This window comes from Dicentrarchus labrax, unplaced genomic scaffold (genome assembly GCF_905237075.1).
Source record: "Dicentrarchus labrax unplaced genomic scaffold, dlabrax2021, whole genome shotgun sequence".
Taxonomy (NCBI): domain Eukaryota; kingdom Metazoa; phylum Chordata; class Actinopteri; family Moronidae; genus Dicentrarchus; species Dicentrarchus labrax.
Window position 1 is genome coordinate 22260018 of NW_026136723.1, and position 25411 is coordinate 22285428.

At 41.2% G+C, this 25411-nt stretch overlaps 3 protein-coding genes across 4 annotated transcripts in view; 1 reads left to right on the forward strand and 2 right to left on the reverse strand.

Annotated features, from left to right (window-relative positions):
* Nucleotides 1-370: 370 nt before the first annotated feature.
* cdca5 (cell division cycle associated 5) lies at nucleotides 371-2058 on the reverse strand. The gene has a single exon (XM_051390264.1). The coding sequence runs from the start codon at nucleotides 1923-1925 to the stop codon at nucleotides 1146-1148; it is 780 nt and encodes a 259-aa protein (XP_051246224.1). The 5' UTR covers nucleotides 1926-2058; the 3' UTR covers nucleotides 371-1145.
* Nucleotides 2059-2085: 27 nt separating this feature from the next.
* Nucleotides 2086-14431, forward strand: psmb2 (proteasome 20S subunit beta 2). The gene is made up of 6 exons (XM_051390267.1): nucleotides 2086-2318; nucleotides 2822-2944; nucleotides 3448-3518; nucleotides 12591-12753; nucleotides 13231-13280; nucleotides 14208-14431. The coding sequence occupies exons 1-6, from the start codon at nucleotides 2228-2230 to the stop codon at nucleotides 14307-14309; spliced, it is 600 nt and encodes a 199-aa protein (XP_051246227.1). The 5' UTR covers nucleotides 2086-2227; the 3' UTR covers nucleotides 14310-14431.
* Nucleotides 14432-18137: 3706 nt separating this feature from the next.
* tfap2e (transcription factor AP-2 epsilon) overlaps nucleotides 18138-25411 on the reverse strand; it is a 14434-nt gene continuing 7160 nt past the window's right edge. For both annotated transcript variants that reach the window (XM_051390256.1, XM_051390257.1), the window contains exons 4-7: nucleotides 23721-23952; nucleotides 20881-20999; nucleotides 20214-20352; nucleotides 18138-19234 (exon numbers count right to left, since the gene is read on the reverse strand). In XM_051390256.1, coding sequence (XP_051246216.1) covers nucleotides 18973-19234; nucleotides 20214-20352; nucleotides 20881-20999; nucleotides 23721-23952 — 752 coding nt within the window. In that variant the 3' untranslated portion in view covers nucleotides 18138-18972. The remainder of the gene's footprint in view (nucleotides 19235-20213; nucleotides 20353-20880; nucleotides 21000-23720; nucleotides 23953-25411) is intronic.

Here is a 25411-nt window from a genome sequence, read left to right on the forward strand (position 1 = left end):
ATGAGGGTTGATAACATCCCCCCCCCCTTCCTCCCCTTGTTAGTAGCAAATTATGCAACACATCCACTTACACCTTCAAGAGACTCTAGAGGAAACCGTTTTACCTGTCCACCACTCTCATTAAATCCAGACAGATCGCCCACTCACTCAATCCAATCTGCCTCATCATAAATCACTAGAGACCAATGTTGTGTTCAGGAATGTGTTGTTGTGTTTGGCTACTACCTTATTAAGCCATGTTCAGGTTAACATTATCAGTAACATGTGCGGTCCATAAACTATAAACACAGACAAAACTTCAGTGTGTGCAGAATAAAGGATTTCTGTAAAATACACTGACTGAAAGAACTGAACCTCTGTCTGCTCGTAATTCTGGTGAATCAATTACTTGAGTATTTATTTACATTTACAAAGCAAGCAAAAATAAAAAAACACATTTTCTTTTATGTTTAAAGGAAGGAAAGATGTAGACAGATAGTCCAAGAACATTAATAACTGTGGCCTAAAAAGCCTTATTTTGAAATTGTATGTCAGTTAAATGTGGATGTAAAACATTATTATTATTATGTTTATTATTATGATGGTTACAGACCACATTTATGTTGTTTCTGAATGACGAAAAGCTCAATTCTGATTCTCAATCAAAGCTCAAATGTTTACACAAACTACAGCTTTCACAATCCGTATTAAACTGTCACATATGTTCCTTCTATGTGCACAATCAACCAGTTTGAGACAATTAAAACAATCAAATGTTGTTTAAAAACCAACTTTGGGTCTGTTAACATGACAAATAATGAGATAAAATGATCACAGGAAACTAAATCTTTATAAATGTTTCAATAATAACCAAAATAAAGAACATGCTTTTTAGGTTTTTGAACTCAAAACAACACTCACATGGGATTATACCATCGCACCACCACATAATAACCCAATCAAACTGCATTAAGAGCATTTAAACCAAACATATAAAACCTCAAAGACTCAAAAATGTATATATACAGAGCTGGAAATATACAATAACATGAATGTTTAGAGTATGAAGCACACAGATGAGTGTTGTCCTCCCAGAGACAGAGTTTGTGTCAGCATGTCAGAGATAAAATAAACATGCTATAAAGAGATTCCTTCAGTCTTCATATTTACTCCACGACCAACTCAAACACCTCTGCTTCATCAAACTCAGCGTTCATCTTGGCAGCCATTGCGTCCACCTCGGTGGCGTCTATCTGCTGGACCTTCCTCCTCCTCCTCTTCTCCTTCACCAAGGCCACACCGGGGATGTTCGTGTCCTGCTCGGGGAAACCTGAACCGCAGTCATCCGCCTCAAGCAAAGACGTGAACGAGTTCAGACCAGACAGCGATCCAGAAACCTCCGGACCCGTCTTGGATATGGCGACTCTCCGGATCACCTCGGGGGTTGTCAGCTTCTCAAAGCCGAACATGGTCTCCCTGGAGTCGGGGCTGTTGAAGGACTTGTCGCTGAGCCGGCTGTAGGACCGCCGCACCTTCTGCGACCACGCCGCGTCCTTCGGATCCACCGCCGGCTCCTGGGGGCGAGGCGGCGGCGGGGAAGGGAGGATCGGTGAGGGCATGGCGGCCTTCTTCTTGACCGAGGAGGAGCCCCCACGACCCGGGTTACGACCCGGCGTGGAGACCTTCGGCTTCTTCTGCTGGACGCCCTCCGACGCCGACCGCCTCGGCGTGTTCTCCTTGTCGTGCTCCGACGGCGCGACTGTTTTTCTGGGCGCTATTTTCCGCACAGTGATGGAGCGTTTCACCGCGACGGGGCCCGGCGCCATTTTGTTGTCACTAGTAACATTAGCCGGCGGAGAAGAACTCAAACGCGCGGACCGTCTCCGCTGCGAGCCGTTAAGACCGTTAAACTCCGCCATCGTGTTTTGAAGCTTCCCTTCGTTCATACCGACACCTTTTTTTAAATTTATTGTTTAAAATAAAACGGTGAAACAGCCGATTATCCCGCGAGTTGACGTTACAACCCGCAGAGTGGTATCCCGGCAACAGCCGCCCGCTCAAATCGCCCGCGCGAGTCGTGTAGAAATGACGTAAATCCGTTTTCCGGTGACGTACGCACCCGCGCGCCGCTCAGCTCCAACTTTCTGCTGTGTAATCTGCACGGGACGAAGCTAACAACAGGCGAAGCTAACTCAAACCCGCTGCTCCCACCTGCTCGTATCGGTCCACTCGCATCTGTTGTTGCACCATGGAGTATTTAATCGGGATACAGGGGCCGGATTTCGTCCTGGTCGCCGCGGACAACGTCGCAGCCAGCAGCATCATTCAGATGAAACACGGTACGCGTTAGCTTAGCGTTAGCCACCGAGCCGGTTGGTTTTAGCTACAGCTGCTAACAGACCCTGTTGTCATAGTTCTTGTTCACATTAAAAACGACCTGTTTTTATATGTTTATATATATTTAAAAAGTAGAGGTTAAAGCTTTTGTTTCTTGTATAGGCTTTAGTGATGTGACAGGAAACTAAACTCCTCATATTAAACTAAATGTAACTTGTGCTAACGAAGCTAAACGAAGCTACTGGAAGTTAAAGTGACTAAGCGGATAAAATCTTTGTTTGCACATTTTATTTTTTGTTTTTTCTGCCCATAACCGATAATAGTATGTAGGTATATAATAGTATATACTGCTTCATGAGTTAATTCACTACTTGCTACGGTTTAAATCAAACCCACGTTAGCACAAGGTGACCAAGCAGTGAAAGTGAAAGTAGATGCTGATTGCTCTCTCTGGCAGTCAGTTTATGAGCACAAGGATAATGAATACAATTCTTTGTGTTTTCAGACTATGACAAAATGTTCAAGCTGAGTGAGAAGATTTTGCTGCTGTGCGTCGGAGAAGCAGGAGACACAGTACAGTTTGCAGAGTACATCCAGAAAAACGTTCAACTCTACAAAATGAGGAACGGTAAGATTCAAGATCATCAAGATTCAATACTTTATTGCCATTCAACTCGGTGCAAGTCGCTAGGGATTTGCTTCAGGGTGCTCAGGACACCAACAAAGTCAGAAAGAAGGGACACAGAAGGTGTAAGTACATATACAACACAGGGGCCCCAAAACACGTAAGTACATATACAACACAGGGGCCCCAAAACACGTAAGTACATATACAACACAGGGGCCCCAAAACATGTAAGTACATATACGGTATCCCACACAGGATCACACTTGACGCAGGCAGATAAAAAAAGGCATACTGTTCTCGACAGTCCAGAAGGCTAGAGTGACAGATGTCAAGTTAAAGTGACATGGTGCATAGGACCTTTTTAAAGATGATTGTCGCCTCAGAAGTCTCCAGTTTCACTACAAACTATCTTAATATCTAACAATGATGTCAAATTGGCAGGCAGCTGTTATTTGCTCATCTCAAACTTTGACTTTTTTTCTCCTCCCTGTTGTTTTCTTTAGGTTACGAACTCAGTCCATCAGCAGCAGCGAACTTCACAAGAAAGAACCTTGCAGACTACCTTCGAAGCAGGGTAACTATCATGACACACACTAGATACTAATCCCCTTTACAACCTATTCATATTAAAGAATATACACGTTATACTATATACCATATGAGCTCTTCAGCTGTCTTTGTTGTGTTATCAAGGGGGTGTCTCCACTAATTGAGTGGCAAACAAACTTTTGGGGGCACAGGGAAGACCAGTGGTTCTCAACCTGCGGTCTGGGGCCCTCCAGGGGTCTTTGAGAGGTCTTTTCCATTGGATTGGCATAAAGTTAAACCAATAAGAGAATGTATAAGAATGACTATTCTCTTAGTTTCACACTCTTCACTGTTAATCTGCCAATCTACAGTATAGACGGTATGGAATAAGCAAGTCTTATCAGACGGGGGATCCCTGAGACGTCATATTAACAAATGTTATAATAATTTTTATATTATCGGTGGCCTGATGTGTATCAATTTGGGATTACTTCACACCAGAAAGTTTGAGAACCACTGGTGAAGACTATTCTACTTAAACTATCAGTATTTAGCTTCCAGTAAATTGTTCATGTTCACACAAACTGTTGAGTTTTAGCTCTCTTAGTGTGTGAGCTTCATACTATCCACTAGTATGATCAATTTGAACTTTTCTTTAAACTGTGGCTTTAAAAAAATACTAAACAATCAAGCTTGCCCAGCTAAAGCATAAAAAGACCACATTACAAAGTGAAGCATTGTTTGGAATTTTATGTATTTATTTTAGTTTGTATTACTGGACACATCCATTAGAAAGTTGTTCACTTTTTTTTATTTGTGTGTTCATTTGAAATCATTTTTTTCCTTTTGGCACTGGATTTATTTTTATGCTATGGTCTTTTACTCTCAGCCCGTTAAACAGCCGTCAACTTCCCATAAAGCAGCGATAGTAGCCGATACTTTGTGAGAATGGTTTTCTCGTGCCCTGGGACAATTGTGTCTCTTTTTAGTGATCAGTTGATGAGAGATTTGACTATAATCGTAACCAAAATAATTGTTTGAGTTGACAGGAACATTTTCTTGTTTGAACCTCAAAGCTTGCACACTATAAAATAAAGGCATGATGTCTTTTGTGGGTCAACTTTATAAAGTTTTCTCCACTCTTAGTGCTTTCAACTATCCAAAGTGATTTCAAAATGAAAGGAGAGAGCAGTTATAATTAAACATCTAAAAGTTTAATTGAAGTTAACTTTAATACAGCTTCTTTACGAAAACAAACTAAAGGAACACACTATCATTGCATAGACTTTCTAGTACTACCCTGTCAAATATGTTTGTGTGAAATTGAGAACTGACTCTGAAAGTAAGGCCACTCAGCGTTGTGGTGTCTCCACAAATCTAAATGCAATTTGCAAGGGTGCACCTTGTGCTGCATTTTGTATTTCTTTTACCTGTGCTGTGTGCTTAAACAAACCTTTTCAAACCCACTGCAAAGACTTGCAACACCCAGTGCCTTGTATATTTCCTCAGTAGCTAATTAATCCCCTGTACCAGTGGTCACCCTGTAAATTAAGCGTATTCATCGCGGAGTAATGAGTGAACTCACCTGGAAACATTTTAATTTATATTTTAACTTAATTACATTCCACTGTTGGCATTTGCAATCTCATTTTGCTGCAGGGAGTGAATGATAGAATCACAAATTAATTAACATAAGTTGAAGTAATACTCACTTCAGATGGCAGCGACAGTCACCATATGTGGTAGGTTTACTCATCCATAAATGTGATTTAATTTGGGCTTGAAGTGGTTCGTATTTGACTAAAACAGGAAATTAAAACACTCAGACGCAATAGAGGCCTTGCTTGTTTTGATGACGCGACACTGCTGTGATGTAGCATTAGAGCCGTAGCATTACTCTGAAGTTCAGGTGGGAATTAAGTCTCACTTGCAATTACACCTGTGTTAGTGCCATTATCAGCTGGAGACATCAGAGCTGAAACAGTAGATGCATTTTGACAGAGCCAGGCACATTTGTCATCTTGTTGTGAATGGTGACTGAGGCTTCTTCCTTTGAGACTTCGTGACAACACCTGAGCCGCCTGCAACAACCCCCCCCCCCCCCCACCCACTCCTCTGGGTATATTAACAAAAAAAACATGACCTTCAATACCAAACTTTTGACCAAACAAAACAAAAAAAGCTTTATTATTACTTACATAGGTAAGCTTGCATTTACAACCAAGAAAGTTAACCAGCTAATTTATCTGTATGCATGTTGTTTGTCTTGTTTATTTATGCTGAACACGTCTTGAAAAATGCGGTGCTTTTTGAAATTATGAGTGTGTCCTTGAGGCCTTGCTAGAGAGCCCCACAGAAGCAATATACACTCTTGCACCAGGCAGTGCAGAGGATGACACACAAGCCAGAGCTGGATTTTATGTGCATTTGTACTGTATAGTAAAACAAGGTGTACTCTCTGAATTAACAGAACATTAACACTGTACCTACTCTACACTTAAATGTTGGTTGGTGAAGTTTTTAAGGTTAGTTTAGTTCCAGTTAGACCCCAAATTACATAACTGAGCACATTGAACATTGACCAATGTCTTGTTTTGAATAAAGTCAAATAAATGTTGTTTTATAGCCAAAAACTTAGTTTTTTTTCCAAAGGGATTTATAATTTGAACGACTGTAGAAGAGAAAAACTCTCAAACCCTTTTAAAATATGCCAGACTACTTAATGCATCAGTGTTAAATAACTAATTAACATATAATCTAAAGTGAGGAAAATGGTTCTGATTTTAAAATGCCTGAATACAAAAATAAGTAAACAAGCTTAAGAACCAACTTCTGAAACCTTTCGATACTTAGTGCTGTGAACATGATTACAACTGTTCTCAAAGTAATGAGGTTTGTTGACGCAGGTCATGCATCATTTCTGCAAATCTGAGCTTACCATGTGTGCTTTTAAAAAGATACATACTACAACTCACACAATTACTTTCATTGTCAATCAGTCTGTTATCAATTTTCTATATTCAACAATTGTTCAGTTCATAAAATATCAGAAGAATAGTGAAAAGGAGCCGTCACGATTTCACACAGCCCAAGATGACGTCTTTAAATAGATTGTTTTCCCTAACCAACAGTCCAAAATACAAAGATTTGATTTCACAATAGGACTGGAAAAGCAGCAAATCCTTACATTAGTACTTAATAAATCCATTATGAAAATAGTTGCAGATCAATTTTATGTTGATTGACTAATGAGTTACTCAACTCATTATTTACATGTGTTTTTAGATGTAAAGCACTGCGCTGAAGTCACTTCTGCTTCTCGTATCCGTGCGTTGTCTCTTGCACTAATTTGTTAAGAGTAGTGCAGCCGCCGCCTGTCACAATAGCAGAAGGGTGAAAATAATTACAAAAAACAATTAGTGTGGCAGAGAAGGGAATGTGGGACACATCGAACGGGGGATAGGGGTAGAGCAGGAGCAGGAGGAGGAGGAGGAGTGGGGGGTCCCAGGGGGAAACAACCAGGGCCCAGTAGACAACACTACACAGACCGGAGTGTGAGAACGAGTAGGAGTCAACATATACACACAAATACAATATGCATGCACACAGGGACCTATAGGATCAGGATCGTTTCATTCTGTCAAGGTTGTACATGTTGTGGAGGATAACATTTATATTCATGCCTTGCCATAAGCTGCGAGTGTATCGTTATTTTCGTGCCTCACGGTGATGAATTTGGTTTTATGAGTGCAGGATTTACTAATGCTGCGTTCTCAGGAGTGCTCAGAAACTGAAGCAATAGCAGTTTCTCGTCTGCATCCCACACCTTCCTCAAGCTATGCTCTTCTCACATTCATCAACCTCCAGAGTACATGGACATTTGCAAATTATGTTGTATAAACAGGTTTTTTTTTTTTTTTCTCCCCCAGAACATCTTGAGTATGTAGAATATGTAATGTGTGTTGTCCATTTGATTGTGAAACAGAGAGAAATCGTCTGCTAAAGTCTTGAATGGTTTAATATCAACTATAAGTAACATCGTTGGACAAACAAACAGGAGCTGGACGAATCCGACCTGTATTTGGGTCAATAATAATTCTCTCTTACTTAAACCATTTAGTACAATTACTCCATCACAACTTCAGGGCTGCAATTAATTGTTCATTATTTTCATCATCGTTTGGTTTTTACAAAGTGTCAGAAAATATTTGAAAAAATCCCCATCAAAGTTTCACATCTTTGAACTGTTTATTTTGTCCGACCAACGACCCAAAAACCCTAAAATATTAAATTTTCTGGCTTTTAAAAAAAATGTTTTTTGTCAGTCAATTCGCCTAATCATTTCAACTCTACGTGACTTAAATAATAATCCTGATCCTTTTTATGAAATGTAGTTAACCACATTTTCTATCAAGACATCTGTTGTACTTTCAAGGAAAATTGACCATAATAATAATAATCTAACCTGCTAATATTAGTGACAGCAAAAAGAGAAATCATTAAAGATAAACAATGGTGCAATTCCACTTTTCCAATTCCAACTTTTGATCATGTCCAATTACACGAAACATGTACAACAAAGATAAACTTTGACACAACAAGCTGGTTTCAGAGATGGAGATTAATCCTATTTGTTGACTAAATCAAAATTTTATGTAAAATCTTCGAGAAAACGCCCGTAGTCCAGGACTATGCTCGATTCTTGTCTGGGGAAGTAGCTGCATATGTTGGAATTTATTTTAATTAATCTGATTAAATCAATGCAGATTAAAGTTGAGCCCGGACAGAGAGGAAAGATAATGATCTGCTTTTGTGTATCAAATCTTTTTTTTTTTTTTTTTTTTAATATACCATCCTTAAATCATCTTACGACCCCCCCCCCAAAAAAAAAAAGATCATCACGTGATCCCACTGGCATGTCCAGAGCCCTAGGTTAAAAATCACTGGCTGATAAATTAATCAGTGGTATATTGTTAATTCTGATGGCCTTATTCCTGCAGGATAAATTACAGACGAGTCCTTTTTAGTCTGAAAGATGTCATACCCCAGTGACCTCAGACCTCCGGGAGGTGTAGTTAGCTAAAGTCAGCAGAGCGTGTCGGCGCAGAGTAAGCAAAACCCTGTTCACATACGACCATGTGGTTACCAGCCCGCCGTCCAGAAAAACAACTCCACTAACCTCTGGAGTACTGCATTCACTCAAGCTTTAGAGAGGAGACAAAGAAGAAGGAAAAAAAAAAAAACTAGCGGTAAGCATAATCACCTGAGGCCTTGACTCTGCTGCATGCATATCAGTAATGATACACATGAAATTCACCACAAAGCAAAACAACAACTGCAAAAGTTTTAGGGGCATAGAAAACTCAGCATCTGCTCTGCCTCTATTTGTTTTAGTTTCCTGTCTGATGTGCTGTAATATTTGCACACAAAGAAATAAAATAACTTGTGTATAAATATAGATTAAATTGATGTTGAATTGACAGGTACAGCAGTGTGGGGGTTAAACAAGTTGAGCAGGATTGGCAGGTGTAGGAGGCTGAGACATGAGGTTAAATTGATACAGCAAAACTCAGGGGAGGCAGATGGTTTATAAATATCACATTTGATTATTATTTTTTTTGGAGGAGGGGGGATGTATGTAGAAGCCTTAAAAGCCTTACAGTTTTTGTACATGTGTGGTTGTTTGCTGTAGAGAGTGAAGTTTGAGTTGTTAGTTTTTAGATTCTCCTATAAGGCCGCAGCAACAGTTAGCCTCTGTGCTGTGGTGATCTACAGCTGGCCCCATATGGGTTTGTAAGATATTTTTTAGCGCAGGCACACAATGGGCACAAATAATTACTGGCGCCATATTGCACATGGCTCCCCTGCTCCTGCACAGATGAACAATTAATACAGCAGATTGAGGAGAAATGCCAATAAAGAGAACATGCCCCGGGGCAGGGTGCAAAAATAGGGGGAGGGAGGCGATGGGAGGGAAGGAAAGGAAGGAAGCAGTGCTGGAACGTGGAAGAGGAGAGTTCGGGGATGAGTTTGGGATGATTTTTTAGCAACCTGAGCTTAATTTGTGTCGCAACTAAATCTGGCGCTGCTCTTAATCCTGCGCTGCCGATGTCTTAAAGGAAACGGGTGACATTTTGGGGAATGCACTCATTCACAGAGAAAGAGAAAGTTGGACACCCCTCATGTCTGTATACTAGATACGAAGCTACCGCCAGACGGCAGTTCCATTAACTTAGCACGAAGAGTGGAAACGGGTAGATTCTGAGCTAGTCTGGCTCAGTTCAGTGGTAACCGAGCAAAGCACCTCCTAAAGTTGACTAATTAACACTAGAGCAGCAATTAATCAATTAGTCAACTGATAGAAATTAATCTGCAACTATTTTGATCATCAGTTGTCAGTTTTCAGGCAAAAATGCCAAAGATTTGTTCCAGCTTTTTAAATGCGATAATTTGCTGTTTTTTCTTTGTAAAAAAATAAATAAATAAATATATTTATAGTAAACTGAATACTTTTTTGTTTTGATGATGCGATTAATCGAGAAAATAATGGTCAGATCCCGGTTTAATTAACAAGCTCTGTCTAGTTGTTTGTTAAATCCTTACAGAAACTGTCACATTGTGGGGCGGGGCTATCTTTTTTCGCAAACATTTCTTATCTCTGGACATAGCCAGGCTAACAGTTCCCCCTGTTTCCAGTCTTTGTGCTAAGCTAAGCTAACCAGATGCCCGAGCTACAAATCTCTGGAGCGTGCCAAGAAACAGTAGTGATGTTTTCCAAATTGTCGGACTAAAAACCGGGCGGAGCAGGGTTTGTGTCTGACGTTGGCAACGCGCAGGTGAAGCTTTTGTTTTGTGGCACAACGGTTGCCTTGTCTGGCTGAGAGCGAGAGTCACAATGGGGGGGGGGATAAACCAAAAAAAAAAAAACATATGTATATTGTTTGTATGTGAACCTGGGTGTGAGTTCAGGTGGCTGGGTTAACAAGGTGCCTGGTTCCCGCCGAGGTGACATGGGAAGGGAAGGGAAGGTTATTTTGATGCCAAGTCCATATTATTGTTACATTGTAACCAGTGAAACAGGTGTCTGGTGGGTGGGGGTGACGCCACTGGGGTGTTCACAGGCTCACGGAGGAGTTAAAGTACACACACACACACACACACACACACTAAGATATTCATCCTGAGATTCACGCCTGTTGTGCACACTCACAAATTGTGTGTGTGTGTGTGTGTGTGCGCTCTCAAAACCATCGTTAACACACAGACTAAAGCCTACTCTGCAGGGAGCATAACGATCATCATTGCCCTTGTGGCAAGCGTAGCGCTAACACACAAGTCACAGGAATAAGCAGGTCGGCTGAGAGATAAATTGAAATGAGAGGGCAGGTGTGTAGATGACAACTCGCCTGGCGTCATATGGAATCATATTTGCCTCGCTGCATGACAGAGTCTGCAGTATTATATTTTTCTTGTTGCATTTTAATCAAAAACACTGCACCGCTTCTACCCCCGTCAAGAATTTAGGCCATAAGTTGTTTTGAAATCCGAAAAATTGTCTGGCTTTAAAGGGATTTTTGAAAAATGGGGAACAGTGGCTCGCAACAACGAAGAGGGAAAATTAGTGTTTTGGAGGAAGAGAAGGGAGAAGAGGCTGGAAGCGTAAAAGATGTAATTTAAAAAGAGAGAAAGGGGGGAGGAGGGGAGGAAGAAGGGGCAAGAGAAACGACTTTAGAAGTTTTTAATGAGCCCTGGCGCTACTCCAGGGCACAGGGTGAAGGCGGTGGAGAGGGGAGGAGGGAGGGAGTTAAAGAAGGGATGAAGAAGGAGGGAGGGCGCGATGGAGGGAGCAACAGGGGTGCTGAGTCCCAGCAGATGTCACACTGCCAGTGACACCCAGGTTCCCCCTTTCTCACTCACACACACACACTCACCTCCTCTGTCCTGTGACGCCCTTTCACCTTTCCTCTCCCTCTGTCACTCTCCAGCTAGCCCTCCCCGTGCTCCCTCACCCCTGTTTATGCTGTGTTGCCGCTGTGTGCGTCACTCCGTGTCTTGATCTTGAGAACTGGTGAATGAAACTACTGAGAGGGACAGATGAGTGAGAATAGGTATCGTCTGTGACGCCCTTGTAGCCGTACAAATGCTGGTGGCGACAACATCCAATTAAAGAGAATTATTTACAAATTATTATTTAAATGCAGAAATCATGCCACAGTAAACGACACACAGCATACTCATGTTTACAAATCCAGCTTTCTGTGATGTTGGGTGAGTCTGAAACCAGTCGGACTTCTGTGGTACTGGACCCGCTTTCCAGAGGCTGAAAAAATAACTTTTGATTCGGACCGAAAACAGCCCTGACTTAAAAAAGGTGCAGGGAGGCTTCTTCGGTGGCGGCATATTGTTTAAGGTACCGGTGAGATCCTGGAAGTCCATTTGATGCGTTTAAAGGCTTATCAGACGGCGAAACACTACATTAAAGATTGTAATGGGATTTTATAGCTCTGGAAAGTTACCACAAAGGCAACCATTTTTATGTTTTGTCATGATGATCGGGACGTAAACAGCAGAAATATTGCATTAATGTTGCAAAGTAAGCGTTGTTATGCCAGAGCAAATAAGAAGTTTTCATGCAGAGCTAAAGTCTGAACACAGCCTACTGATTTATGTCCCTTTTCTCCAGTTACACTTGAACACACCGAACATGCAATAGGACACATTTCTCAAAAAGCATTTGCTTAATTTGACAAAAAGTGGTGGATTAGAATCGAAAAAATAAAATGATTATAGGCTACTGTTTGGGTTAATGTGGGTGAAGGCTGATGCCGACAGTATGTTGTTGCGTCAGTGCTTTTCTAATTCGTACCTAAACATCTTTTCCAGAGCAGTTAAGAAGCATTGCTTGGGTTTTATATCAACATTTCTGAATCTCTGTCTGATACAGAAAATGGATTATAAGCCCAATTCTGGTGGTTGAACAAACAGTTTGGTGAGAACTGTCCAACAGTAACATAGAATTTAATAAGTGTGCATCCCAGACTGACACCTCCTATAAAACCCCTCTTCTAGATCTGAATATTAATCCTCCACTCTCTCTCTCTCTCTCCTCTGTATCCAGACTCCATATCATGTGAACCTGTTGCTGGCGGGCTACGATGACGCAGACGGTCCAGGTCTCTACTACATGGACTACCTGTCTTCCCTGGCCAAGGCCCCCTTCGCTGCCCACGGCTACGGAGCCTTCCTCACTCTCTCCATCCTCGACCGGCACTACAGACCAGGTCAGCGCAGAGAAATGCCCCACGCATGTTTTTTCTGTTTATTGTTCCCGCGAGAGGTACTGGAAAGACGAGAGAGAGAGAAATAAAGAATATGATTCGAGTCAGTCGGAGCATGTACTGCAGAGGTTGTGGAGTTAATTCACACTTTGGTCGCGATACGGGGGGGGGTCTTGTTAAATAAAATGATTTAACGTAATGGTGAATAATTACACTAGAAAAAAGACGACAATTTGTTTATCTCCGTGGAGGCTTGTAGTGAAAATATCTCAGATAAAGCACCAAATTTTTGTTGCAATTAACTCTTATTCTTCTTCACAAGAGTGGATTTTGCTCCTCATGAGCCCGTTCTCCACAATACCACACTGCAACATCCACATACTTCTGTTAATCCACTTTTAATTTAATATAATTTGTGTCTCCATCATTCCCCTTTTCTCCTGATTCAGCATTCTCATGTTCTCGAGTTTTGTGTTCTAGATCTGACCCGAGATGAGGCGTTGGATCTGCTGAAGAAGTGCGTTGAGGAAGTGAGTTCAAGAAGTTTTTACTCATTCATTCAAACATCTTTATTCAACTCAAACCTACTGTTTTTTGGTTCCAGTTGGGAATCAAGTTTTCGAGTTCTTCGGTCGAAAATGCTCCTAACAGTTTAAAACTAGGTGCTTCAATCGGAAACAGAGGTGGAAAAGGTCTCTCAGATGGCGACATAGCTCTGCAAAAGTGGCCAACATTTATCAATGTCTTAAGTGAACTTGAAAAAAAGTCTCTCTAATTTTTACTCTTATTACTGGGAATCCACATCAAAAGTTAGACGTGAGCAGCACTTAAGTGCTCTCGCAGCTTTCAATCCACACAGACTCCGACCTCCGTTCAGGAGCTGAGAGGACAGCTGCCAGGCCGAACTGTCTTCACCAGGCTGACTGACAGCAGAAATTTAAGTTTTCATATAGGCTCCAACGGGAAGAAATCAACATTGTTCTTACTTATTGATTCACTAATGTTATAGGAATCTGCCTACAGTGCAAACGGCAAGCACACAGCCAAACTGGGAGCCTTGATCAGTCATTTACAGATACTGCTAATAAGTTCGCAACATATAAACAGCGGGAGGTTTGTGTGATTTAAACAGCTGTCTGTGGAGATTACGCTTCACTACACGCCAGAGGAAAAATACAATAGACTGAGCGGGAAATAAAACGTGGGGGGTCCTGTGGCGTCTCAGAGTCATTGTGGATTGATCCATTTGATAAAAGGGAAGCGAGTGACAGGCGTCAAAACGCTTTTAAAAACACTTTATGTGGATAAGCCTTTAACCTCAACAGTCAGTATCCCACATTTTATGACGGCTTCTCCTTCTTTATCTTTCTGTTTCAGTTTTACTTGATTCTATATTAATTTAGCTTTTTTGAGCCTTTTAATTTAATCTCTGTGGTGTCTCTTTCTCCCTCCTCCAGCTGAGGAAGCGCTTCATCCTGAACCTTCACTCCTTCACCGTCCGCTTGATTGACAAGGAGGGCATCCATGACCTGGAGAAGCTCACCGCTGGCGCCAAGTGACCGCTCACTGCTTAACTACCAACCCTCGCGCCCTCGTTCCTCTCTTCTTTTTTTTTTTTTTGTACTGTTGACCTCCTTGCTCTTTCTGTTCCAATAAAAAGTGACACACAGTTGAGATACAAGCTCTTTGTCCCTGTGGTGCTTTCTCATTGCTCTCTAGTCTACTCATCTGCACATAGAAAGAGAACAGCCTTCTGGCTGTGTACTTTTGCACTTGTACTCAGTGAGTGTGTGCTTGGGTAATGTACACTTGCTCATGCTTGTACACGTGTAATAAAACACGCATGCACATAATGGTGTAAGTTAAAAAAAAAAAAAAGGAAAAGTAGTTTTTATATGGATTTTTGTTAAGTTCCCTGAATGACCGAACTACATAGATATACATATTGATAGTATTTACTGTAAAGTTAAAATATGTTTAGTTTAAACAGTTACAGATGCTTCTGTAAATGCTGTGGGATTTTATGAATTTGATTCAGTGTATAAATGAACAAATGCTAGCTGCTATATGTTCACAACTAGCTAAAATCTGCCCTGAAGTTAATAATAGCAGTGAAGTCTTGTAGTAAATTAAAACGGAACAAAAACGGCCAGGTTGTTGTATCAACACCTCTCAGACGCGGTGTCAGTAAATTAATAAACATCACCCGCAACAAAGTTGGCACCAGCTGCAGAACTAATGAGTCGGGTTACAGGTGTCCTGATTGAAGCGAGGTTGTCAGAAACAAATCCAGGAAAGGCTTCAGGAAATATATATATTTATGTTTTTTAATAGCGTACTCTGTTTATTTCACCACCAACCAACACACAACACGCCTTGAATTTAAATACATTTGAGCTGTAACCCCTCACTCACACTAACTCTGGAAAGGAAACCAGAGTGAAATATTTCCTGTCGGCTACATCATCCTACTAACTCGAGGTCCAGTTACAAGTTCTTTGACCCTCTGTGGAGAGCAATATGAATTTGATATAGTTACACGATCGCCCGTTAGGCTACTTAGTGGATCTATTTATTTATTTTTGTCTGCTTCAAATGTGTGTTAAATATATGTGATTTATGTCACAATTTGTTTAGAAGATAGAATATAATGAAAGAACAATATTTTAAACTTAATTATTGCGCCACACTTCATTGTTTCGTCATATGCTCAAGGATAAAAACAAAACTAGCCAATTAATGTGCTCGTTTCCAATGTTACTTTATGTAAAAGTGTGATGTGTCGACTTGAAAAATAAGTCTTTTTAAACTTAGCCAGGAACGTCTCACCATCAGGGTGCAAGTGTATAAAAAAAACAAAACAAATCTTAAATAATATCTAATGCACTGGTTGAAATAAGTTTTTATATCTTGGTTGTTTTAATCACATACTTTTAACTAACCATTTAAAGGATTTTAATCATCGGATGTCTGGATCTTAAGTTATCAGAGAAACAAGCTGAGCTAAAGTTAGCAGCAGCTCGGCTCGCAGCCCCTTCAGGACGCCCTTTGTCTGCCAAAACAGCGTCAGGGAAACACTGATTTTTTAAGGTGAAACTGCTTTATTCAGTGTTTTTACTGGTTTTAATCAGCGGTTTTCGTTTGTTTCGGAGGGGAGGAGACCTCTGCAACATCACCCATGATCCCATGCTACTTCACAGTCCCCACACTTCAGTCTTTTTGTCTTCATATTGTATGTTTAAATAATCAAAAAGACAGAATTCCTGCACGCCGTCGGCACTGGTAGACTTCCGCCCCACCTCGTGCAGCTGGTACCCTTTGTATTTTTTCACCCCGCTGCCTCAGACAGCCTGAGTCCGCCACTGCTCGTCTGCACTAAGAAGATTGAAAATGCAACATTCATTCAAGACCTTTTTTATCAGGGATCTTGATGCTAGAGAGCCACAGGCTGCATGATGTACGAGCTGGTGTTTCAAGTAGAGTGTGCAGGAATTTAACACTTTAAATGTCTTTGTTCCTGAAATTGGTTTCAAATTATAAGCTCAAGAATGGGCCTGTAGGTCGATGTTCGTAAAATAAATAAATAAATAAATAAATAAAACGTAATGATTTGCTAAAGAGTAGGAGCTGAAATAAATACATTTTGACAGTACACAGGGAGTGTTACAGTAAATGAGCACACTTTATATACAGCTGTAAACGGAAAGAAAACCAGGCCAAGTTGGTAACATCACTACTGAATGAGAGTATGTGAGTATGTGTGAGCGAGACAGCTGTGTGTGTACGAGAGAGAGAGAGACACAGTGTGTGTGTGTGTGTGGCTCTATCTTCGTCTCCTCTCTCCACCGCAGACAGGTGATTAATAAACATTAAACAATCCCTCCTCTCTCAAACACACCGGAATCTGACGGGAAGAGCAGCATATGTTTGCCTGGAGGCACAGAGAGAGATGGAGAGCGGCCCCGCTGAGTGTCAGATAGAGGGAGAGAATAGGGGAGAGGAGGGGAGGGTGAGGAGGAAGAGGAGGGGTTGGGAGTTAGGTTACAAGAGAGGGAGATGAAGGGGATGAGGGGGGAATTGACACAGGAGGGTAATGAGATGGGAGGAGAGAAAGGGACATACGGCAGGTAGACATGAGTGATGTTTGAGAGTGTACGAGCAGGCGACACGTGTATGTGCACAGTCCCTGGAAAGCAGTAATTGTGTTGAGTATCTCATCCTGGTTAAATAAAGCGAAGGACTGTGCAGGGGAGGTGAGAGGTGGTCGGTGGGAGAAATGCAGAACAGATGGATTGAGGGGGAACCAAGGTGTGTGTGTGTGTGTGTGTGTGTGTGTGTGTGTGTGTGTGTGTGTGTGTGTGTGTGGTTTGTTGGGCGCTGGGGGGTCGCACCGCTGCCTCTGCTCTCCCAGGCACAGTGTTCAGGGCTGCAGCTGTGATGCCACCGTCTCCCTGGGCCCCTGCATGCATAGCGGGGCCCTGATTTTATTTTATTTTTTAAGAGGCCCCTTGGAGTGTAAAACAAAATTTTCTTGAGCATGATACACGTATGTGCTACTAAAACCAGGCTGGAGTTGTTAAACGCCCTTAAGCACAACAATTAAATTCAATTAATTAAAACAATTGACCGTTCCTACGTCCTGCCCCCTTCCTAACCTGGGTCAACTTTCTCCTTTCCTCTACTGAGATATATTATGTGCTAGGCTCCTCTACACATATATAGTCACATCTTAAGTCAGCTAATGTTAGCAAAATGCTAGTTAACTACCTCTACATATTCACTATCTTAGTTTAGTAAGTACAGCTGAGACTGATTTGGGCTCTTTTTTTCCAGGTATTTGATCATGAAACAAATAATACGACAAATTATAAGTTTGACCTGATGATGCTGCCAGATGAAAAGTTATTACAATTCACCTTTAAGGGAACATTCATTTCTGTACCAACATCTAAAAACCAGAAAAAAGTCTGTTTAATATCATTGTAGATTGAAACTCTTTTGGTTTTGGACTGTTGGCCAGATAAAACAGGCAAACTGAAATCATCACTTTGGGTTCTGGGAAACTGTAACAGACATGTTTCATTATTTTATAGAATAAGCAAATAATCACCAAAAACATAAAATAAATCGACAGATCGATCAATAATGGACATTAAGTATTAATTGCATGCGTCTATAACCGTAGACAGTAGACTTTGCCCACAGGGATCAATAAAAAATATCATTATTGAGACTAAAGGAAAGAGAAAAGCACCATAAAAACCTTTGAATTTAAAAGTAAGTGGAAGTGGGCAGTTGTTTTTAAAGGTACCTGAAGGTGCCATTACTTTTTATTGTTCTGATATCAAAGATCAAAACATAAAAACATACTCGTGAAACTCAACCGATCCATTCTTAATTGTTTAATAATATATTACATTTATGCCGTAATACAATAATAATAACAACAGTAATAACATTAATAATAAACATACACAGAAAGTACAAAATGATTTGTGTTATTTTCTTAAGTTACCAACACGCAGTACTTCAAAATAAAAGAAAACAATTCTCCTTTAGCTGCCTTTGACTCCTCCTTACCTCACCGCTAGAGAACCCAGAGAACTCAATTTCCCATGACCACCAATTAAGAAGAACTACATATGGAAGCTGTGCTCGTCCAATCAGAGTGGAGTTAAAAGTCTCCCAAAGGTCCAAAGGAGCAAAGAGCAGGTTGTTGTCTCGGATATGGCTTACAACACTTCCCAGATGAGTTCAGTCCAAAAATGTGTATAAGTGTGAGAGTGTGAATGAAGGCAGGGGTTTTCTAAAACACAGATAAAAGTGACGTTTTTTTTTTTTACCAAAATAAAATTAAAAAAGGGGGGTAGGAGGTGGGGGGAATAAATAAAAAGCATATGTAGGAACTCATCCTGAAGAGCTTTTGTAGACGCCATCATGACACACACCGGCTACTGAGAAGAGAGGTCCATGCGTCATTTTGAAGTGAGGTGGTTGTGGACACACATTACAGTACAGATATCATCATGAACCCCCGACTTCCTCGACGAGAGGGGCCGCAGGGGTTTCTGGGAGGTAAAAAGTCTCAGTTTTTATCCTGAGGGCGAAGGTAAAGACGCAGAGGGGCACCGGTCAGTCTTTTTCCCTCCCCTCTTTTCTCTTCCTTCCTGCCTCTCATCCGTCCGTCCGTCCATCCATCAACACATCTGTCCGTCCTCCCTCTTATTTGCGGTGCTTCATCTCCTTGTCGTGGTGGCTCTTGCCTCCCCCCTCTCCTTTGTCCAGCATTTTGATCGCCTCCATCAGGTAGCTCTGGAAGGCGGAGAGCGCGGCGCAGATGGCGGGAGTACCGAAGCCGTGGGTGAGCAGGCTGAAGTGGGTGAGGCTTCCCTGGACGCCGGGCTCCAGGCAGGGGGTGGGTCGACTGCCGCCCAGTGGAGAGCGGTCCTGGGACATCAGGTCCACAAACTCCTTACAGATCTCCCTGAGAGGAAAAAGGTTAGTTAGTTAGTGTGGCACTCTGAGATTCTCTGTCAATCAACCCATTTCAATACATTTGGCCTTTATCCTGAAACCAGAAACAGGTGCAGGAAATCTGATTTTAACACCTTAAACAGAATGGCAGTTGGAGTTTGGGTGGGGGGCTCATTAATCGTACATCCTGATGAAGATGCAGTGTCAAAATGTCATTGCTTCCCTGAATAAATCTTTCAGGAGCATTTATTCATGCAGGTGCTGTTTGTTTTTTTAAAGATATTGCTTTTGCCCTTTGGCCACAGCACATGGTACAATATTTAACATTTTACAGTAAGTGCACCTATGAGTAAAGTACATTTAGATTGTCTTGGGGGCCAACATGTAAGTTTGTTTGCTCACAAATCTGTTGCTGGTAAACAAAAACAATAACTACGTATTTTGTGTTTTGTGGAAATTAGTATCTTATTGTTTCTGTAAACCTTTATCGCATTCTCATAATATAGATTACATTTTTAAATAATAAAAGAACTTGATATAACTGAAGCCTTTTTTTTTTACCATAATTAATGTTATCAGCATCTGGCATGGATGTATTAGAACTGGTATCTCGCACTACACGCCCTGAAAAAACTCCTAAATTAGTTGAGTGCCTCACTGATTTAATATTACACTTATCTTAAGTTGGGCAACCCACATGGGAGTGTCTAAGAAAAGAATGATCAAAACTGAAGCAGCAGAGGACACTCACAAAAACACTGGATCCTACACCTCCCATAATGCAGCTTGATAGTATCTATTATTAGCCTCTCTCCCTCTTTCAAACTCAGTTTTGTAACGCAGGATTTCTGTCCACACTCACAGACTCAAATTACCCCCCCAACCACCCTCCCCTCCCCTCCCCTCCCATGACCAACAAATGAAGTCTGACGTGTAAAATCAGTGGTGTGCTCTTTTAAATGTGTGGCGGTGGGGAAGGAAACACTCACTTGGTGGCGAGCAGCATGCTGCGCCGTGTTGGGAGCTGGTCTGGTTCGCTCTGCCTGCACAGATACTCAGCTGTGGCTCTGGCTGGAAACTCTGTCTCGCACACGTAACCAAAGTCCCGCGCCAGATGGACGGCCTCACCTGGAGGAGGAGGAAGAGGAGGAGGAGGAGGAGGAGGAGGAGGAGGAGGAGGCGGAAGAGAGTGAGTCTATGAAACTAGTACAGCACAAAAAGCAATAATCTAGTGCAACAAAAGCAGCTGCTACTTCTGTATGCTTTTAAAAGTCAAAGGTCAGTGCTTCGGTTTAGTTTTCCTATCAAATAATTATCCAGAGAAATTTTTAAACGATACACAATCGACCGCTCGGGTCAGGTCAGGTCGTGACTCTGCAGCCGTTTTTCTCACTTTCACTACTCAACCAGTTCACTGCTCTTTGGCTTCGTGAGGCAGCCGCAGCTTTAGCTTTTTTCAAATGACACCCTCCACTTGTGTGCGGACACGCACGCAATGCAGCCACCCATGCTTTGACTGTTTATTCATGCCTGCTCATGCGAGGATATTTCTATGTGAATATGTGTCTCTATCTGTCAGCATGTATGCAGGTCACTGTATGTGTGTGTGTGTGTGTGTGTGTGTGTGTGTGTGTTTGTGTGTGTGTTTTCTCCTACCCTCCACTAGAGATGTTAGGAGAGTGACGTTGGCTGCCTTGCGTCGCCCGGCGGGCAGGTTGAGGCCAATCTTCTCCAGACGCTCTCTCAGACAGCGGCCACCATTCTTTGACTTCGCCCTGAGGGGGGACAGGGAGACAGAGAGAGCAGTTTTTAGGAGCTGGTCCTGTGTGTGTGTGTGTGTGTGTGTGTGTGTGTGTGTGTGTGTGTGTGTGTGTGTGTGTGTGTGTGTGTGTGTCGTACCCTGTGTCTGTTTGTCTTTATGTGTTTTGTTGTGGTGTGCATGCATTTGTGCAATATGTGTGTTTATGTGAATGTGAAGCTGAAATCTCCCAACAGTATGTTTCCTGTCAACACTGCTAGTGTCTTGTATTTTTCAGTGTTTTCCAGCCTTTCATCCTTCAGTTATTGGTTTACTTTTCTTGGCATGTTCTCATCCCATTCTTTAAGTATTAAGTAGTACATTTAAGAACCTAGAAGAATATACAATTATACAGAAATTGTTTTAGGTATTTATATGATAGATTCAGATCCTTGAATAAAAGTAATAATGTAATAGTGTAAAAGTACATCCTGCATTCAAAATCTTACAAAAATAAAAGCAAAAGAAAAAGTACTTATTATATAGTAAACAGCCCCTGTTAGTGTTATATTTTATATTAATAGATTATAGGGATTGATTCTGCTGTAGAAGTAGCATTTCACTGCTGTAGCTGATTTTTACTACCTTATATAATGTTGTCTAACAATACATTGTATTTTACAAACATTTACAATACATTGTATTTTACAAACATTTATTTTGTATGTAAAATGTTATTTTCCAAACTAACCAGTGGATTAAAAATGTAATTTCTTTCTTCTGAAATGTAACGAAACAGAAGTTGTTAACCAGAAATACTCAAGTTAAGTACATGCATTGTTATCAATGGGGAAACTGTATCTCTCTGCTGAGGAAGGACTCAATATTTACTACCCTTTAGATCTTTTAATTATGTCCTTTTTAAAGTATTTCAGCCTGCAACCCAAATCATAAAGTTGTTCTCTTGCCCCGAGGCTTCGGTTCATTAAACCACATTGCTCCTCTTGTGATTTAGTCCCATGACCCATTTCGGGTCCTCAGCCGTGGCCCCATAGTTAAAGTTAAAGTGATTGTATTCTGAAAAGCTTCGGGAAAAAAAGGTCCTTGTGTATGATAACAAAGAATGTTTACACCAGGGGTCTCTGTCATATGCTTTTTGTATTCGCTAACTACATACAATCCTTACTCACAAATCCAATCTAAGGAAGCAGTCTGCATCCCACGTTTAAAGGTGGTCGGTTCATCACTGCCATATTACTATTGTTACATTTATAAAATTACATTTAACGAAAAAAAAGTTGCTTTATCTCTCCCCTGCTGTGGCATTAGTTGTTTTTATTTCCAATAAATCAGTTGTTCTTGTTTTTTCTCTTTCACCAGAAAGGATAAATAAGTTGGAGAGCCGTTTTTTCCTAAACTCCATCGACAGTTTACCAGTGCCAGAAACCTCCTGAAGACTATAGCTTCGTAGAACAGCACAGCTTTCCTGTTTGGTGCCATAAAGAAGCTCCTCTGTGCAGGAAAGCGACCAGCATTTTAAAATGCCATCTAAAGGCTGGTGGAGGAATCAGAATCAGGGGCCATTTTTTGCCCAAGAAAAGTGAAAAAAACTTGTCTGAAGCCACATATTTGAGCCTTATAATGGTGATTTCTACTAGTACGCCAGCAGCATTGGTGGTGAAAGCACTACTACAACTATTAAATTCTCTATTTTTCTCCTTTTTTGTTGGATTTAAAATCCATAGCTACCCTAGCAAGGGAGCCACCGCTATTGAGGTTCAGCAAAATAAAGAGGAAAAGGACGTAACATGTGACGTATTTAAAACATTTTTATTATTATGTGTGTAATGGCTACACCTTTTTACAATTGGATCACTTTAGGGCTATAACAGTGATAAATAAAAACGTTAAAGATTAGCTGTTATCAATTTAATTTAATTTTCTTCAAATCAAAGCCGCAGGGAGCCACTGGAGAGCTGCAGGTTGCCTTCCCCTACCCCAACCCACTGGATCTGAATCAGATTAGGAACCCGGATCCCAGTGTAGTTAACCCACCCACAGATACTGTTACAGTATAAATATAAACTTATGCTATTTTTGAGACAGTTACTGATTTCCTGCATTTCCCAGAGTGACTTTCAACAACATTCAGATGAGGAACATGAAGGTTATACTGTAGATGAGCTCGCCTGTAAATTTGGTGACATTGGAAAACGCCAATGATCTCAGTTGTGTTCTTTACTCAAACTGGAGTATGTTTTTAGGCTTTACAGCTTTCTTCTCCTCTTCTGTGATGGATTTCTTCCTTTACTTTGGTTGGACACGAGTGCCAAATGGTATTCTGATGTCCCAACATCAAAACTATTAGTCATTTACTTTTTGTTTTGTTAGATGGTTAAATAAATTGCGGTCAAATAAGAACTATTTTGACTTTAATTCCCAACATCTACTGTATAGTCTGCCAGTTATCAATGGGTACAGGAGAGATAAACCACTAAATCACAACAGCAGTTTCCATCTGAATTCAAGCCCCTTCACAGCCAACTGACATTGCATATGTTGCACATGTCTATAAGCTTTGAGAGTTCAACCAAGGACATATTTTACTTGTTGTAGAGGCCTATAATGGAGTAAAACCTTTTCAGTATACCAGCAAAGATTTGAAGTCAGACAACGTTGGGGCATTATTCATTTTAAGGAGTATTTTTGTCTTTGAGTGTAGGCTTTGACACCCTCTCGTTCCCCATCTTCCTCTCACCTGCGGAGGACTCCACCCAGCAGAGAAGCGTTGAGGCACTCAGGAGGGGAGAGGCGTCGCTGCACCTCCCCGACCGTCACCTTGTACTTTGAGGTGGAGCTGAGCAGCGAGAGGCGACCCGGGACTGAACAGAACACCTCGGCCGGGTTGGACACGGCTCCCATACCGAGACCCTCCTTACCGATGGACATGGCTGAGAGGGACGACCCGTTCAGCTTGGACGGGATAGGAACTGGGGACAAAATGAAGGAGAATACAATCGTTACATACTTTTATTTGCTATATTTGTGTCAGATCAGACAAAAAAAAGTGAAAATTAAACCCAAGAAAAGTTTAACCGCAACAAAAAAAGAGGATGTGAATAAATTTAAGGATAATTAAAGATTGTCAATCTAAACATATGTCTTCTGCAGTGACAATAGTGTCGTGTGAATGACAGTGTGCTCCTCCTCTCCTGATTAATCTATTCAGTGCAATCTTCTCCCCTGCGTCGACAGCTCTAATTCTAGAGCGTTGCCTGTTGATTCTGTTGTTTAAACTGCAGGTGATTACGTTTTTACTCCGCATTTTCAAATAGCTTTAGTTCACACCTTGAGGAGCTCAATTCACACTCACTTTTCTGCATGGCGGGAAACTTTTAAGACTCTCTTTTAATTAAGTTTTCCTCTCAGAAGGCGGAGGGGGGGAAAGGGGTTTAATAACCACTTTAGGAGTTCAAATTTTGGAGCCTTTTTTAAGAAGTATCTTCTTGATTGGTTAGTTGTCCACAATACCTGTTATAGCATTGACAGTCACTTTAAAAAACCCTAATAATAACTAATAATGTTTTATGTTGGCACTGACACCAACATCTATTTGGCTTTGTCATGTCGTCTTTTAGAGGTCCAGTGTGTAGGATTTAATGGGATAAGCAAATGTGTCTATCTAGAGCCAGTGTTTGGTTTGTCCTCTCTAGGCTACTGTAGAAACATGGCAGTTTAACATGGAGGCCTCCGTAGAAGAGGACTGTAGATAAAAATGGCTCATTCTAAGGTAACGAATAATGAATATTATATTCCATTTCTGCCAATAGATCCACCTAAATGTTACACACTGGACATTTAAAGTCTTAATTGATGGATGGACTTAGCTTTGAAATCCAAATCCACTAAACCTGCAGTTGTGTGGGCAGAAATCCTCTGAATTGAGAGGATTGAAAGGACTCAATCCCTTTGTGTGTGTGTTGATCTACTACCATGCTTGTGAGGACCACATTGTCTTACAAGGACTTAGATGAAGTAGAGCTGTACCTCATTACTCAATTACCTCTAGTGATACGTAGCCATGCAGAAACAGATTTGTTTTTTGTTCATCCCAATACAACGGAGGTGAGATGAATTTTGATTGTGGTGCTCACAACACTGACAAATCACATTTAAGCTATCCACAAACCTATTTGTGAACACTTGTTTTCATTGGAAGTCCAGTTGGCGGAAGAAAAAGCTGTTAACAGCATATTCCAAGTTATTTGGGAAACTGTGGCAAAATGTGTTGCTGTTGCATGTTTTGAATGTGATTTTTCAGTGCTGAACACAACAAAACTCCACTCACTTCTCTTCCTTGTATTGGTGTGGAGGCAGAAATCTCAAAATCTGGGGGAAATTAAACCCAAACTGCACGACTGGATACCACAAAACTCAAAAGAAATAGGT

What these genes read in the sequence shown, in the direction of transcription:
- cdca5 (XM_051390264.1), bottom strand. Translation starts at nt 1,925, where the DNA reads ATGAACGAAGGGAAGCTTCAAAACACGATGGCGGAGTTTAACGGTCTT.
- psmb2 (XM_051390267.1), top strand. Translation starts at nt 2,228, where the DNA reads ATGGAGTATTTAATCGGGATACAGGGGCCGGATTTCGTCCTGGTCGCC. An exon ending in ACTCTACAAAATGAGGAACG is followed by an intron (nt 2,945 to 3,447) that starts GTAAGATTCAAG and finishes TGTTTTCTTTAG; the next exon opens with GTTACGAACTCAGTCCATCA. An exon ending in CGACCGGCACTACAGACCAG is followed by an intron (nt 12,754 to 13,230) that starts GTCAGCGCAGAG and finishes TTTGTGTTCTAG; the next exon opens with ATCTGACCCGAGATGAGGCG.